This window comes from Mandrillus leucophaeus, unplaced genomic scaffold, assembly GCF_000951045.1.
Source record: "Mandrillus leucophaeus isolate KB7577 unplaced genomic scaffold, Mleu.le_1.0 Scaffold249, whole genome shotgun sequence".
Taxonomy (NCBI): domain Eukaryota; kingdom Metazoa; phylum Chordata; class Mammalia; order Primates; family Cercopithecidae; genus Mandrillus; species Mandrillus leucophaeus.
Genome location: NW_012102576.1, coordinates 2,278,612 through 2,294,794, shown reverse-complemented (window position 1 = coordinate 2,294,794; position 16,183 = coordinate 2,278,612). Strand labels below are relative to the sequence as shown.

The 16,183-nt window shown below is 37.7% G+C and overlaps 1 protein-coding gene across 5 annotated transcripts; it reads left to right on the top strand.

Annotated features, from left to right (window-relative positions):
• The first annotated feature begins 12,161 nt into the window (after window positions 1-12,161).
• Window positions 12,162-15,783, top strand: PRR4 (proline rich 4 (lacrimal)). Of its 5 annotated transcripts, XM_011983381.1 has the most exons (5): window positions 12,167-12,258; window positions 13,225-13,260; window positions 14,262-14,393; window positions 14,457-14,587; window positions 15,682-15,783. In XM_011983381.1, the coding sequence occupies exons 1-4, from the start codon at window positions 12,195-12,197 to the stop codon at window positions 14,564-14,566; spliced, it is 342 nt and encodes a 113-aa protein (XP_011838771.1). In that variant the 5' UTR covers window positions 12,167-12,194; the 3' UTR covers window positions 14,567-14,587; window positions 15,682-15,783. The 5 variants fall into 5 exon arrangements, with proteins under 5 accessions (XP_011838773.1, XP_011838770.1, XP_011838768.1 ...); XM_011983383.1 differs by lacking the exon at window positions 14,262-14,393 and having other exon boundaries at window positions 12,162-12,258; window positions 14,494-14,587; XM_011983380.1 differs by having other exon boundaries at window positions 12,162-12,258; window positions 14,262-14,587.
• The last annotated feature ends 400 nt before the right edge of the window (window positions 15,784-16,183 follow it).

Genomic DNA, 16,183 nt, shown 5'->3' with positions numbered 1-16,183 from the left:
ATACTGATCTTCTTAGTTTTTCTCTAATAGATCAAGCTCGTTCCTATCTTTATCAAGAATTCCTTACCACTGTATTAAAATCTGCTCAAATGTCACAACTTTAAGCCTTCATTGAGTACAAAAAAGTATTGATATCCTTAACCAGCTTTATTTTTGTATCAAAATAATTGTCATTGTGAGACAGCCAGCACCCAAGATCCTTACCTGATGGCATTCACATTCTGAGGTAGTCCCCACCGCAATACATAAGGATTGGCCTATATGAACAATAGAATATGGCAGGAGTAGTGGTATGTTACTTCTTGGATTATAGTATGGAAGAAATTATGGTTTCATTGATTGTTCCTTAACTTCTCTATCTCATTCTCTGTCTGTCTCTCCCTGTCTTTCTGTCTCTGTCTCTCTTGCTTTGAAAAAAGCCAGCTACCCTGTCAAGCAGCTCTATGAAGAGGTCATCCATTCTAATCAGTTTTCTGAGTCTCCCTCATTTGGCTTCACAGTGGGGTAAACATCTAGAGTGGAGGAGAAGGAAAGTCTCCACATCCAATCCCTTCACTCCCCACCTGGCCCCTATTACAACCTCACTCTCCCCAAATTGTTTCTAACATGGACACAGTTAGGTTGAATGATAGGCACGACACTGCTTCCTCCTAGAAAACCCAGCTAGGAATGGCGGTTCCAGCTCCAAGTACTGAAGTCTCTTTGGTAGTGACTGTTTTTTAGAATGAGGAGGTGTTTTTGCTTTTTGTTAATGGTTGTGCATACAGTCACCGACATCAACGCTACTCTGTACCTGAAATACTCTGTTAAACTAACATTTACTTCCTTGTAGTTTTTTTCTAGTGTTAAAAGTTATCTCTTTTTCCTTACTTATTTCATTTTCTTTAAACATTAAATTTTCTGCAACTCCCAACAGACCTTCACAATGTCACTCAGTTTTTTGTTTTGTTTTGTTTTTTTGAGACGGAGTCTCACTCTGTCACCCAGGCTGGAGTCCAATGGTGCAGTCTAGGCTCACCGCAACCTCCGCTTTCCAGGTTCAAGTGATTCTCCTGTCACAGCCTCCTGAGTAGCTGGGATTACAGGAACCAGCAACCACACCTGGCTAATTTTTGTATTTTTAGTAGAGAAAGGGTGTCGCCATGTTGGCCAGGCTGGTCTCGAACTCCTGACCTGAGGTGATCCACCTGCCTTGGCCTCCCAAAGTGCTGGGATTATAGGGTGAGCCACCGCGCCCAGCCCCACAGTCTCTCTCAATACGAATTTCTTCACCGTCACACCTGTGAAATAATTTGCTTTTACTCTAGAAGTCCCCCTTTGTCCCTCTTAAGTGGATGATGTGTATCCTGAGTTAATGCTTTCCTCTTTCTAATTTTTTTTTAATTTTCTTTATACCCATGACCACAGCTTCTTGCAAATGACTGCGTAAGAGACAATATATTTCAAGATCTTTTACGTCTGAGAATATTTTCATCTAGACTCTCATTCGATTAATAATCTGGCTGATATACCATGCTAGTTTGAAAATTATTTTTACTCAGGCTTTTTATAGCACTTTTCCACCGTCGTCTGACTTCTATCCATTTCTATCCACTATCCAGAATTATTATTCTAATTCTTAATCATTTTATATGCCCGGAAACTTCAGAACCTTCTTTATCCCTAAAATGTAATTTGACATAAGCTGATGTAGGTCTTTCCCCATTTATTGTGCTGGGCACTCAGCATTCCAAGAGGAATCCCTAATCTGGGCACTGCACTTTAGATGGGGCTTTACGTGAACACTGGAACCAAGGAAATGTTTTACTTTTTATTCTAATTAGAAAATATTTTTAAAGTTTACCTGTAAATAAAATCAGGAAAACTAGAGAAGTGGCAAAGTCTGATTCAAGGCCCTCCAGACCTGAAGATGCAGGTATGAGAATTTGACAAGCAAATAAAATTCACCACTTCTGTTCTGTCACACCAGAGGGAAAAAATATATATATATATGTGTGTGTGTGTGTGTGTGTGTATATATATATATATGCTTTTGCTTAAGCTATTTAGCTCAAATAAATCAAAGGGCACGTCAAGGCAGACAGCTTCATGCACCCTGCTCATTAATTGCACTCTCTACCACACCTACGCTCAGTGGGTAGTGTGGGGAGAAGCTTATAACTTCTTAGAAATCTTTCATCAGAAGTGAAGAATGGAAGCGCACAACTTGCCTAGCAAGCTCCCATAGGAGCTTGGCCAGGTCAGTGCTGGGCCCGAAGCCCAGCTCCTGCCTGCTACTCCAGCAGACAGCCCTGTCACCCCGTATTTTCTCACCTCTCAGCTTGCAGGATCAGTCAGTGTTGGAGCATGGAAACAAATGATTCTTCTGTCTCTAGGCCAGGTCAGAGGGGCAGTCTCCAAGGGACAGGCTTCAGGACTTGGATGGAAACCTTACCTGAACCTGGAGTCTAGTTTACTTTAAAACCTGTGGTTATTCAGAGATAGAGTATGTGAGCCTCCATTTGTCTTCCTGCACGGGGCCCTGAAAATGTTAAATCTGGTCTTTTAGATAATCATTGACTTTTTTCATTATGGAGAATTATCCTTCCATTATGTATTGCAATATTTAATTGATAATGTTTTTCCCGATATATACTCTGTTTTCTTTTTCTAAAATACATGTTAGGTGAATTTTTTAATTGTCTTCACATTATGGACCATATCTTTGCCTTTTTACTCTACCTCATAGAAGATTTCCTTAACTTTACATTTTACTGAACTTATCATCAATTTAATTTACAATTGCTCATATTCTTTTGTGTTCTCTGGTCAATCTTCTATTTGATAGCATCTTTTTATGTGTTATGGTTATCTCAGAATATATTAATTATAGTCTTGTAAACGTTTCTTCTGCTCTTTATCTTACCTCTTTTCCTTCAGAATTACCCTTTGTTCTGATTCTTTGAGTCTCATTTGATGGAGAATTCCTTCAATTGTCTAGTCAACTTTTGATTCCATTCATATTTAAGAGTAGACACTGAGATGATCAGAAAGTTGCACGTGTATTGCAAGAGGTCTGGAGAATCATGCACTTCTCAGTAGGGGGACTGGATGCCCAGTAGCTATTTTGTGATCTCCAGTTGCTGCCTCTGACACAGTGCTGATCCTTCTGAAGAATCCTTCATCTTCTTGATCTGAAAACATCATCTTCATTACTGGTGTTGGGAAGATTTAGAGTCTTAGTTTAATAGACAAAGCTGGGCTTTGCAAGTGGTTGTCTCACTGTAAGTGGCAGAGTTAGAATGAAAATCTACAGCTTCTCATTCCCAAGTCTGCACAACACTCCAAGGAAGTGACTGCTCCAACTTACAAATGCAGAACAACCTCAAAGTAAATTTGTACCATTTAGTTTCGTCGCTTAAACTATTGCATGTACACACTGCACAGTACAAATACATGCAATACTATCTAATTTTATATAAACTCATACATATCCTTTTGCAAAAGTCTAGTTTAAACATTACCAAATCAGGGATAACTGTCTCCATACACAACTGAAACAAATTTGAGAGATGTAAGATTACCTGTTCTCTCTGCAGGAGGAAAACATACGCCTCACAAAGATGTTTATATCTTAATTACCAGAACCCATGTTTTATGTTAAATTACAAGGCAAAGGGCAATTAAGTTTGTTAATCATTTGACCTAAAAATAGAGAGAGTTTCCTGGATCCAACATCAAGGTAAATGATAGGAAATGGCACATGGTTTTCTATCTTATAATGTGCTTTTTTATCTCAATGCCTTTTTCCCCTTTCAGAGCATACCTTACTCAAAAGCAGGAAATACATTTGGGCATTTTTTATTTCTGTGAAGTATGCTCATTGGTATTTTGTTTGGGATTGCATTAAATCTGAAGACCATTTCAATTAGTATGGCCATTTTCATAACATTAATTGTTCCAATCCATAGAGTATCTTTTCATTTATTTGTATCTTCTTCAATTTCTTTTATCAATGTTTCATCGTTTGCAGTATTAGAGATATTTTATCTCTTTGGTTAAGTTTATTCCTAGGTATTTTATTCTGTTTTGGTTACTGTAAATGAAATTGTTTTCTGAATTATTTTTCATATAGTTCACCATTAGCATATAGAAATGCTACTAATTTTTGTATATTGATTTTGTATTCTGCAACTTTACCGGATTTACTCTAACAGTTTTTGTTGAAGTCTTTAGGGTTTTCTATAAATAAGATCATGTCATTCAAAAAGATGAACAATTGACTTCCTTCTTTTCAATTTCAATTTTTTTTTTATTTCTTTCTCTTGCCTAATATCTCTGGCTAGTACTTTTAATACTACATTGAATAGGAGTGGTGAAAGTGAACATCCTTATCTTTCTCCTAATCTTAATCTTTCACCTTTCCTTATTCTGTATGATGTTACCTGTGGGTTTGTCATATATGGCCTCTTTGTGTTGAGGTACATATCTTGTGTGTCTAATTTGTTGTGAGCTTTTATTACGCAGGGATATTGAATTTTATAAAATACTTTCTCTGTATCTGCAGAGATGATCATACGGCTTTTGCCCTTCGTTTTGTTCATAAGGTGCATCACATTTATTGATTTGTATATGTTGAATAAAACCCACTTGATCATAGTGAATGATCTTTTTCATGTGCTGCTGCGTAAACTTTGCTAAAATCTTGTTGAATTTTTGCATTGATGTTCATCAGGGATGTTGGCTTGCGGCTGTTTTTATTTGATGTATCTTTCGTTTTGGAATCAGGGTCATGCTGGCTTTGTAAAATGCGTTTGGAAGTGTTTCTTCCTCTGTAATATCTGGAATTGTTTCAGGATAATTAGTATTAATTCCTCTTTAAATGTTTGGTAGAATTCAGCAGTGAAGTTATCAAGCCTGGTTTTTAAAAATTGATACATAATGTTAGTACATATTTATGGGACACATGATATTTTGTTATAAGCACATAGAATGTATAATGATTAATTTAGAGTACTTAGGGTATCTATCTTCTCGAGTATTTATTATTTCTGTGTTTGGGGAACTGTTCAAGTCCTTTCTTCTAGCTATTTTGAAATATTGTTAACCATAGTCACCCTAATCTATTATCAAACATTTGAACTTATTCCTTCTCATTGTATGTTTGAACTTATTAACCAACCTGTCTTCATACTCATTCCCCTGCCTCACACACACCTGTCCCAGTCTCTTGTAGCCATTATTCTATTCTCTCCACTGTGTGATCAACATAAGTGAGAATATGCAATATTCGTTTTTCTGTGCCTGGCTTATTTCTCTTAACATAATGCCCTCCAGTTCCATCCATGTTGCTGCAAATGACATGATTTTATTCTTTTTTTAAGGGTGAATAGTATTACATTGTGGATATGTATCTTTTTTTTTTTATCAATTTGTCCACCGATGGACACTTGGGTTGATTCCACATCTTTGCAATGGTGAATAGTGCTGCAGTCAACATTTGAATATAGGTATCCCTTTGATATTCTCATTTCTGTTTCTTTGGATGAATAGCCAGAAGTGAAACTGCTGGATCATATGGTCATTCTATTTTTAGTTATTTTGAGAAATCTCCATATTGTATCCATAGTGACTGTACTAATTTACATTCCCACCAACACCAAGGGTATGTAAGAGCTTTTCCTTGCATCCTCACCAGCATCTTTTTTTTTTTTACTTTTAATAATACCTATTCTAATTGGAGAAGGATGATATTGTGGTTTTAATTTGCATTTGCCTAATGATTAGTGATGTTGAGCAGTTTTTATATACCTGTTGGACATTCATATGTCTTTTTTTGAGACATGTCTAAAGTGCAGTTAAAATCCAATGTTTATTTCTTAATTTTCACTCTGGATTATGTGTCTAAGGCTGAGAGTGGGGCATTGAAGTCCCTAACTATTACTCTATTGGAATCTATCTTCCCCTTTATGTCTAATAATATTTGCCTTATATATCTGGGTGCTCTAGTGTTGTTTGAATATTTAGAATTGTATTATCCCTCTTGCTGAATTGATCCCTTTATCTTACATAATGGCTTTTTTTGTGTCCTTTTGTTGTTTGTAAATTAAAAATTAAAATCTGTTTTATCTGATACAAGTATAGTGCTTCTACTCACTTTTTGTTTCTATTTGCATAGAATATCATTTTATTTATTTATTATTATTATTATACTTTAAATTCTAGGGTACATGTGCATAACGTGCAGGTTTGTTACATATGTACACTCAAACAAATTTACAAGAAAAAAACAAACAACCCCATCAAAAAGTGGGCAAAGGATATGAATAGACATTTCTCAAAAGAAGACATTCATACAGCCAACAGACACATAGAATATCATTTTTATCCCTTCACTTTAAGTCCATGTGTCTTTACAGACAAATTTACTTTATTATTGGCAGCATATAGTTGTGTCATGTTTTTTAAAATCCATTAAGCCAGTCTATATCTTTAAACTCAAAATTTTAATTCATTTACCATCAAGCTTATTATTACTATTGGAGGATTTATTTTTGTCATTTTATTCATTGTTTTCTGGTTATTTCATATATCCTTTTTCCTTTCTATATCTTTTATTGTTTATAATTGTCATTTGTTGATTTTCTGTAGTGGTAAAATTTAAATCCTTTCTCTTTTTCATTTGTGTATTTGCTTTACCAGTGAGTTTTATACTTTTGTGTGTTTTCTGATGGACCATATTGTCTTTTTGCTTCAAGGTATAGAATTTCCTTAAGCATTTCTTGTAGGACCAGTGTAGTAGTGATGAATTTCCAGTTTTTCTTGTTTAGGAAAGCCATTATTTCTACTTCATTTTTGAAGGATATCTTTGCTGGAAATCGTATACCTGGCTGATAAGAATTTTGTTTCAATACTTTAAATATATCATCTCATTCTTTCCTGGCCTGTAAGGTTTCTTCTAAGAAATTCATTGTTAATCTAATGGGAGTTCCCTTTTATATGACTTATGTATCTTTTAAATGAGGAATTTAATTTGTTTACTTCAAGGTTATTATTCACATGTGAGGTTGTGGTTTTTCTATATTGCTCATCATTCCCTGGTTGTTTTATATGTCCCTTTCTTCCTTTCTTCCTCTCTTATTGTTTATCATTTCTGTTAGTTTTCTGAAATAATAAGACTTGATTCTCTTTCTTCTTTGTGTGTCTTCTCTAACAGTATTTGTATGTTTTCAAAATAGTGATTATCATCTGCTTGCTTCCAGATGTAGAACTCCCTTGAGCATTTGTTATAAGGTTAGTCTAATGCTGATAAATTCCCTCAGCTTTTGATTTTCTGTGAAAGATTTTATTTCCCCTTTATTTATGAATGATAACATTTCTGGGTATAGTATGTATGACTGAAAATGTTTCTTCCAGAACTTTGAATATTCCATACTATTCTCTCCAGCCTATAAACTTTCTGTTGATAAATTATCTGTTGGTCTGGTGATCATTCCCTTATATATGACTGGATGGTTTTCTCTTCTTTTAACAATTTTTATCTTTGAAGTTTTTTTTAAATTTTAATTTTAGGGGTACATAGTAGGTGTATGTATTTATGGGTTATATGAGATATTTTGATACAGGCGTGTAATATACAATAATTACAACACGACAAATGGGGTATCCGTCACCTCAAGCAATTACTCTTTGTGTTTCAAACAATCCAATTATACTCTTGTAGTTGTTTTTAAATGTACAATTAAATTATTGTGTACTACTGTAACCCCATTGTGCTAGTAAAAACTAGGTCTTATTCATATTTTTAACTATTTTTGTACCCATTACCAGTCTCCACTTTTACCCCAATACCCCTACCCCAGTCAATTCTTCCAGGCCTCTGGTTACCATGCTTATATTATCTATCTCCATGGGTTCAATTGTTGTAATTTTTAGCTCCCACAGGTAAGAAGGAACATGCAATGTTTGTCTTTCAGTTCCTAGCTTATTTCACTTAACATAGTCTCCTCCAGTTGCATCTATGTTGTTGTAAATGACAGGATGTCACGCTTTTTATGGGTGAATAATATTCCACTGTGTACATGTACCACATTTTCTTTATTCATTCATCTGTTGATGACACTTAGGTTGCTTCCAAATCTTGGCTATTATGCATAGTGCTGCAGTAAACTTGGGAGTGCAGGTATCTATTTGATATATTGATTTCCTTTCTTTTGGTTATATACCTAGCAGTGGAATTGCTGGATCGCATGGTAGCTCTATTTTTAGCTATTTGAGGAACTGCCAAACTGTTCTCCATAGTGGTTATACTAATTTACATTCCCACAAGCAGTGCATAAAAGTATCCTTTTCTACACATTCTCACCAGCATTTGTTGTTGCCTGTCTTTTGCATAAAAGCCATTTTAACTGGGGTGAAAAGATATCTCACTGTAGTTTTATTTTGCATTACTCTGATTATTGATAATGTTGAGCACCTTTTCATATGTCTGTTTGCCACTTGTATGTCTTCTTTTGAGAAAAGTCTATTCAAATATTTTGCCTATTTTTCAAATTGCATTGTTAGATTTTTTTCCTATACAGTTGTTTGAGCTCCTTATATATTCTGGTTATTAATCCTTTGTCAGATGGATAGTTTGCAAATATTTGTGAAATGTCTCGTCATTTTGTTAATTGTTTTCTTTGTTGTGAAAAAAAGCTTTTTAACTTGATGTGATCCCATTTATTCACTTTTGCTTTGGTTGCCAGTGCTCCTGAGGTATTACTCAAGAAATCTTTGCCCGCTCTGGTGTTCTGGAGAGTTTCCCCAAAGTTTTCTTGTTGTCAATGTTGTAGTCTTGTCAATGCACCAAGATGTAACAGTCTCTCATTGTCTGAGATAGTATCTGGAGTTCTTTGTCCTATGTCCAAGATGATTGAGAAGTGCAGACACAAGTGTGAGGTTAAAGCATAAGTTTAATAAGCAAAAGAAGAAAGTTCTCTGTCAGCAGAGAGGGGAGCCCAAATGGGTTGCCCTATATGAGGCTGGGGTCCAGGGTATTTATGGACTAGGAAGGGGAAGGAATGTGCTTAGCCCATGGGCTGTCTTGGAGAACTTGTGACTAAGCTTGGCTCAGGGCCTTGGCCTGGGACCAATCAGAGGCTGAAGTGATGATTCATAAGAGGCTGTGATGATTCAGCTTGCTCTGGGACCTATCAGGAGATGAAGTGAAAGCTTGGCCCAGGACTTTGGCCCATGACCAATCAGGAGCTGAAGTGATGATTCATAGAGGCCAGGCTCACAGTCCAAAAATGTCTGTTTCTATGCTAGTGTTTTTTTTTTTTTTTTTTTTGATGTAGGCACATATAGCAATAATCGGCCTTCTTAGTACTGCTTTTGGGTTTACGGATAGGCTTATGTGCTTCTCTTCATAGCAGCAAGATCCCCTAGCCTCAGGCAGGTCCAAAGATGCTGTCCAGGAGTCAGGGACCAGAGTCCAAAATTTTGGAAATTTACCTTGCGTTCTGTTTTACTGCTGCTAAACTAGCACTCAGGCCAGGAGACGCAATTCTTCCCATTCTAATCTTCCCTTTTCATATGCAGAGGCACCTTACCCCATGGCCACCATCACCACAGGCCTTTGGGAATACGCTCAGGCTACCATTGATATTCACTTAAGGACCATGGGCTCTTCATTCAGCCTCTGGTGAATAATGCTGCCTGATCTAGGACTCACCTTTCATAGGGGTGGGCTCCCCCTCTGGCCCAGAGCAGGTCCAGAAATGCTGTCCAAGAGCCAGGGCCTGGAATTGGGGACCCCAATAGCCCACTTGCTATTATACCCCTCTGTGGCTGACCTGGTACCTAAGGTTCAAGACAAAGTCCCCTTTACTTTTTCTCTCTGCTTTCCTCAGGCAGGAGAGTCTCTGACCATACCCACCCACAGCTAGGAATGTGTTGGGTCTCACTTGAAACCAGCACATCTCAGAGTCTCACTCAAGGCCCACACCATACTACCTGGATATCACTGCAGGTTATTCAAGGCCCAAGTGCTCTTTAGTCAGCAGGTGATTGGTTCTTCCATGACTTGGCTCTTCCCTTCAATGCAGTAGGTTTCCTTCCAGATCAGTGTGTATCTAGAAATGTCATCTGGGAGCTAGAGTCTGGAATCAGGGCTTCATGACTCTGACCAGTGCCCTATCCTACTGAGGCACAGCCACCCACACAGTGAATCATGTCTGCCTGGCACTCCCCTCTGCTCCTTCTACCTGACCTTCCTTTCCTAGCTGATGGTCTACTGGGAACCACCTAGGCAGGACTGCTTATCTCCAGTTCCCACGTTAAACGGTGTCTGGTGAAATCAGAGACAGCAATCTCAGTAACACAGCTGGATCTGTAGAGCCAAACAACTACTCTCTCTAATCCATAAAATCCATAAAGCACAGCTAGAACTCTTCTGCTTCCCACACAGAGAAGAATTGCTAACTCATAATATATTTCACCTTCAAAATATATCCATAATTATGACAGAGAAAATATTTATTTGTTGGTCACCTTGCCAAAGTAAAGTTATCCATAACAAACACCATTGATTAGAAAATATTCCTGTAATATTACCTCCAACACTTCAGAAGAGCCAGACCAGATCTTCATCTGCACAGCACATGATCCACTCATCCACAATGGTCAAGAGGCCTGTTTTTAAGATTTCCAGTCACATTCCCCTGACCCTGTCATACTTACAACCAAGCTATCCTCAAATTATCACTAGCCCTGTACAAAAATGTGAAAAAAATACAAGACCTACACAAGGCCTGTAATGAAAAGTGGCAGCTGGTGATACTGACTGATCTAGCTGTTCCATGAAAATATAAGTGGAAAACCACTAGATAGAACAGAAAAATCAGCAGATGAAGATTGAGCTACCAATACAGGACCCTACAAAACCTTTTGGAAACACAGTATCTTGGTGCCAAATTTTAAAAACAAAAATGAAGAAAGCAAGTGAAGAAAAGTATAGAACCTTGTTTAGAAAATTAAATAAAGATTTCTACCAGAACGCATGAAGAAAGCAGCCAGATATAAAACATAGGCATAGAGAGGATTGATTCACAATATAACGTATCAACAAGTAAGGTTCAGCACAAGAGTGAAGAAGAATGAGTATAATAATATTACAGAGAAAATAATCTTTGGTGAAGGCAATCTGAGAAGCAAATAGCATGGAAACTAATTAAAAAATAGAAAATCAATGCAATACTTGAGGCTTTCAACAGACTATGATACTATCTAATTAGATTGTATTATTGTGTCCACTCAATAATCAGTTAGCGTGATTAAAGTATTTAGTACCAGAAGTAAGATCTAAACTGAATCTTACAGAACATTCCAGAAGAGAGAAAGACCATGGAAGAAGTCTTAGGGACATAAAATAGCATGGCTTGTTCAAGGAACTGTGTATTCACACTATTCTGTGCGGAAATCTAATGGTGCTTTCTGTGGCCAGTTTTGCTTTACTAACCCCCAGGATATTAATAAAGATAGAATGTTTTAATATGTGTGTTCTACAACAATAAAGTATCTCTGGTTAGTGCTAGATTAGGAGAATCTTAATCTCTTTGGGCCAGAGTAGCCTGAGGGTAAACCATCTGTCATCCATGTGTGCCCAAGTGTGTTTTGTCCTCACACAACTCAACATTAAACAGACATGATCTCTATATTATTATGAAATGAAGCTACATGTCATCCACATAGGTATATATGCCATAAAAATGGAATTTATGCTATACAAATAGCTAGAGATATTAATCATTTTCACTTCCGACTATAGGATCACTGCTGACACACATATATAAATGTGAGCTCATGTGCACACAGACAACCAATGCAGGGGAAGGACCAAATAACTGTCTAACCTGATTGAAAATAAAATGATGACCAAACTTCAGCTGCAGTATTTGTGCTGATTGCTTGGATACTGTTCCTTCAGAAACTATGCTGAAGTCACAGGTTGTACCTAACCACATCCTACCACCACATCCTGCTGGGCTAAAGTCCCAAAAAGTAATAAGAGATGCATTCAACTTTATGAGAGGAAAGCAAAACCTAATCTTTCAAGTGGTGAGGTCCACCCAGTATGGAGTTCAAAGGTGCCATTGTTCTGCTCATGTTTATAAAGGGAGCTGCCATGTTTCTCTCAGCACAGAGTTGGGAGCAACTCCAGAGCCTCCTTCAAGATGCTGCTGGTCCTGCTGTCAGTGGTCCTGCTGGCTCTGAGCTCAGCTCAGAGCACAGATAATGGTAAAAAAAATTATTTTAAAAAGGAGATGGGGAGTGGGATGACGGGCTGTGACTCTTCCTGGCCCTCAGGGGTTCACCCCACACCACTGCAGAGGAAGAGCAGGATGGAAGGAAGGAGGTTGAGAAGAAGGGTAAGGCTTCAGAGCTCTCATTCCAAGGATGACATCTGTTGTGCCCCTCATTCCATCCCAAGGCCTGATACTTTATTTAATATACACTTGGAACCAAATAGAGAATTTCACTTAGAGGAATGACAAAGTAAGATTTGTATTTTTAGAAAGACCTGGCTGTGCTGTGAAGGATGCAATGGAGAATGCAAGACTGATCCAGGGAAGTCCAGCTGTGAAGATCCTACAGTAATCTCAGTGGACAGTGATGATAGTGTCCTTGCTGTACAGGGGATGCAACATCGATGAAAGAGATAAACAAACATCAGAGTACTTTCAGACATAGAGGACTGGAAGATAAATTTGTGTGTTTCTACATAGTGGTATAGAAATATCAGGTCCCCAAATTCCCATTTTCTTCCAATCACATTTAAAATTTCAATATGTTGCTGGCAGTACATGTACATGATTGTGTCCAAATATTTACTCCTGGTTGCTCCTCTTGGGGAAGCTTGTGAGTATGATCAAAATATTTAGAGAAGGAATAAGGTAGAAGACTAAAATATGACTTGAAAACACCCAGAGCAGTTTGCCTAAATTAGCATTAGGGTTTGAGGGATCCTAAGGATGACAAAAAGGGACTCTTCTATGTTGACTTCATGGTTGATGCTCAGTGGTAGTAACAATCCTGCCTCCCCTAACATCTTCCTCCCCTTCCAGTAGCTTCACAGAAGATGGTTGACAAGGTAACTTAGGATGCACAGGGTGTGGCCAGAAGACCCCTTTCCCTATAGGCCACTTGTGAGCCCTGAAAGATTTATGAGGAAATGTTTACTTCATCCTGTACTTCTTTTCCTAGATGTGATCTCTGAAGACTTTACTCTCACCTCACCAGGTAAATCCCAATGATCCTCAATCCATTTCTTTTCTCTTTTTTTCCACTAGAATTTTTTAAAGTTTTTTCAGTGTCTTCTTCTCATTTTTTTTTTTTTTTTGTGAGGAGGTGGTAAGAGGGGTCAGGTATTGATTAATACTAGTGCCCCTAAATATATAGACAATTCTTACCCATCTTTGATTCTGGGGACCATGAGCCAGGCCACCAACTTGAATACAGAGATGCCTGGCTTTGAGGACATTAGGAGTGGGCAGGCTTTTTTCCCAGGCTAGAATGACTGCTGAGAGATGATGAACAAATGAGAAGTGTTCTCATTCTGACTCCTCCATCCTTAACTCCTTCTTTCTTCCCCAGTGTTCTCCTGCACAGTTATGTGGCTTTAGGGAGTAAGGCAAAACAAAACAAAACAAAAAACAGTGCATGAATGTCTTTTCTCTGTGTTGACCCACTCAGCTGTGTCACTACAGATGATAAATTCTTGCCACAGCTGTTTAGTGATCCTGTGCAAGCTTTCACATTGTCTTTCTCTTCTGTCTCTTAGTATTTCTCTGCTTGGTTCCAGGAGCCTGGGAAATCAGCTCTAGTTTCTGCATAGGGCTTAGGTGCCGAGAGATGGAGTCACAGTTTGTAAGTTATTACAGCAACCAAAAAAAATAACCAGCAACATAACTGAAAGCTATAATATTTTTGCTTTTTTTTCTGTCCTTGGAGATACCCTCTGGCAACTCTAAGATATGCAAGAACCCCTCTTCAAAATTTATGGAAACATACTTGTCACAGGAGCAAATAAATGAGACTTTCCATATCACTCTTACATGGATTAAGAGGACAGCTGCATAAAAAGGGAAAAAAGAAAAAAAACAGTGGGCACAAAGGAAGATGACAGTCAAGCGGCAGGTTTGGGGAGAACAGGGCTATGTGATAAGGTGAGAGAAGTATAAAGAGAGGAGAGCTTTTCTTCACTGAGCTCATGCATTCCTGTCCATTAATTACTCACACAGATGTAGAGGACTCAAGTCAGAGCCCAGATCAGGGACCCCAGAGACCTCCTCCTGAAGGACTCCTACCCAGACTCCCTGGTGATAGCTGTAACCAAGACGATGGTCCTCAGCAGAGACCACCACAACCAGGAGGCCATCACCGCTATCCTCTCCCACTTCCTTTTCAAAATCAACGACGACGACCCCAACGAACAGACCTTCACCGCCCTCTACCCCGACTTCCTCCTGTAAGGCTGGAGGAAGTACCAGCATTCTTCCAGGGGGACAAACCGCCAAGACATCTCCAGGACCAGCCACGCTGGTAGTAATCTAGAATTCAACGACAGGTATGATTCCAGTTCATTCTCCATTAAATGCCCAAACTGTTACTGTTCTCAAACTTTACTGTGTTCACAAATCAATTGGAAATATGTTGAAATTACATAATCCTGAACCCCATTTCTAAAGATTTGTATTCAGGTATTCTTGGATAAGGTTGCAAGTCCTTGTATTTTTAACAAGCAGTTCAAAGAATTCTTATCTTATGAAATATTGACCTCTCCAACTTTTTTCTTAAGATGAGTTGTCTCCTTAAAATGAGTTGGTAATGAGGAAGTGGGGTGTGTTCTCCCTTTGGTGCTCTGCCTCCCGTCTTTGAGTCTGCCCTCTCAGACCCAAGGACTCTCCATCTCAGGTTTCTCTCTGGTTTCCACCACAACACTCTTTGCTCAGTTCTGCCTCACACCAGCCTCTCAGGTCCAGTGTCCCTGCTAAATGATACTTGAACTTGATGCTTCTATATCTTATTTAATTTTTAAAATACTTATTTTGAAATTAGTACATCCTCAAGGAAAAAAAAATCTAACTGAATAGAATGGTATGAAGCTAAATCTTAAAGTGATGCCTTATCCTACTTACCCACACCCCTCACCAAATGTCACCACCATTAATTTTTTGAACATCCTCCTGGAAATATGTATATGTATATAAGCGTATGTCATTATTTTTCCCACAAGTGATATATTATTTTAAATGCAGATCTGTACTTGCTTATTTCAAATAATATATGTCTTAGATAACTTTGTCATTTCACAGAGACATATAGATCTTCTTGGTGATTTATTTGTACATTTTTATTTTGTTGTTACAATTGTATACTACTCTCTTGTGTGACTGTACCATGATTTCTTCAATCAACCACTGTTAATTGAGATGTAGGTCTGTATTAGTTTTTCACTACTGTAGGTTCAAGTTGCAGTCATTTTCATAAATATAACCTTGAATGTTTTGAACAGTAGCCAAAACATAAACACCATAAAAATAATCTGTTTTCTTAATCTTGAAAGCAATAATTTACTTTACTAATACCATCAAGGAATTAGATACATTTTGCTATGTTGTATCTTGTGTATAAATTTCCTTATTTGTTTGTTTGTTTCAGAAAATAAATAAGAAGATAACTTCCTTCAGAAAGCCATTACATTGAAATAATGTGGTCATAACTCTTTCTTCAGTATACCAATAAAATACTAACAGCATGCAATTTCTGATTGTTGCTTCTCTTTGTGGGTGTTTCGGAGTCTGGAATTTGAGGGCCATTAATACAATCTAAGAATATCTGGGACTCCTGTTCACTGGTGCTTCCATCAGGCTTCCCTCCTCCTTTATCTTAATAAAGCTAGCTGCCGAAGGGAAAGAGTTTCATTGCTCCTCTTCTGTCCTAGATTGCATAGCACAAATGCAAATTCTTAAAATTATTTTCACATCTTTCATTGATATTCTTGTAACTTTAGGAAAACAAGGAATATATAACAAACGAGAGGGAGTTGCAGGTGCTGGGGAATTCTTAAAATTTCCACAACTATTAATCCTGGTTTCTAGGGGCATAAATGTAGTTCTAGATCTCTTGTCCATAAAACTCACTATTCTCTTTTCTCCTCTTT

Bases quoted from the DNA above. Each gene is read 5' to 3' on its own strand.
- PRR4 (XM_011983378.1), top strand. From the start codon at position 13,122: ATGCACAGGGTGTGGCCAGAAGACCCCTTTCCCTATAGGCCACTTGTG. The intron at 13,261-14,261 runs GTAAATCCCAAT...TTACTCACACAG, and splicing joins CTTTACTCTCACCTCACCAG to ATGTAGAGGACTCAAGTCAG.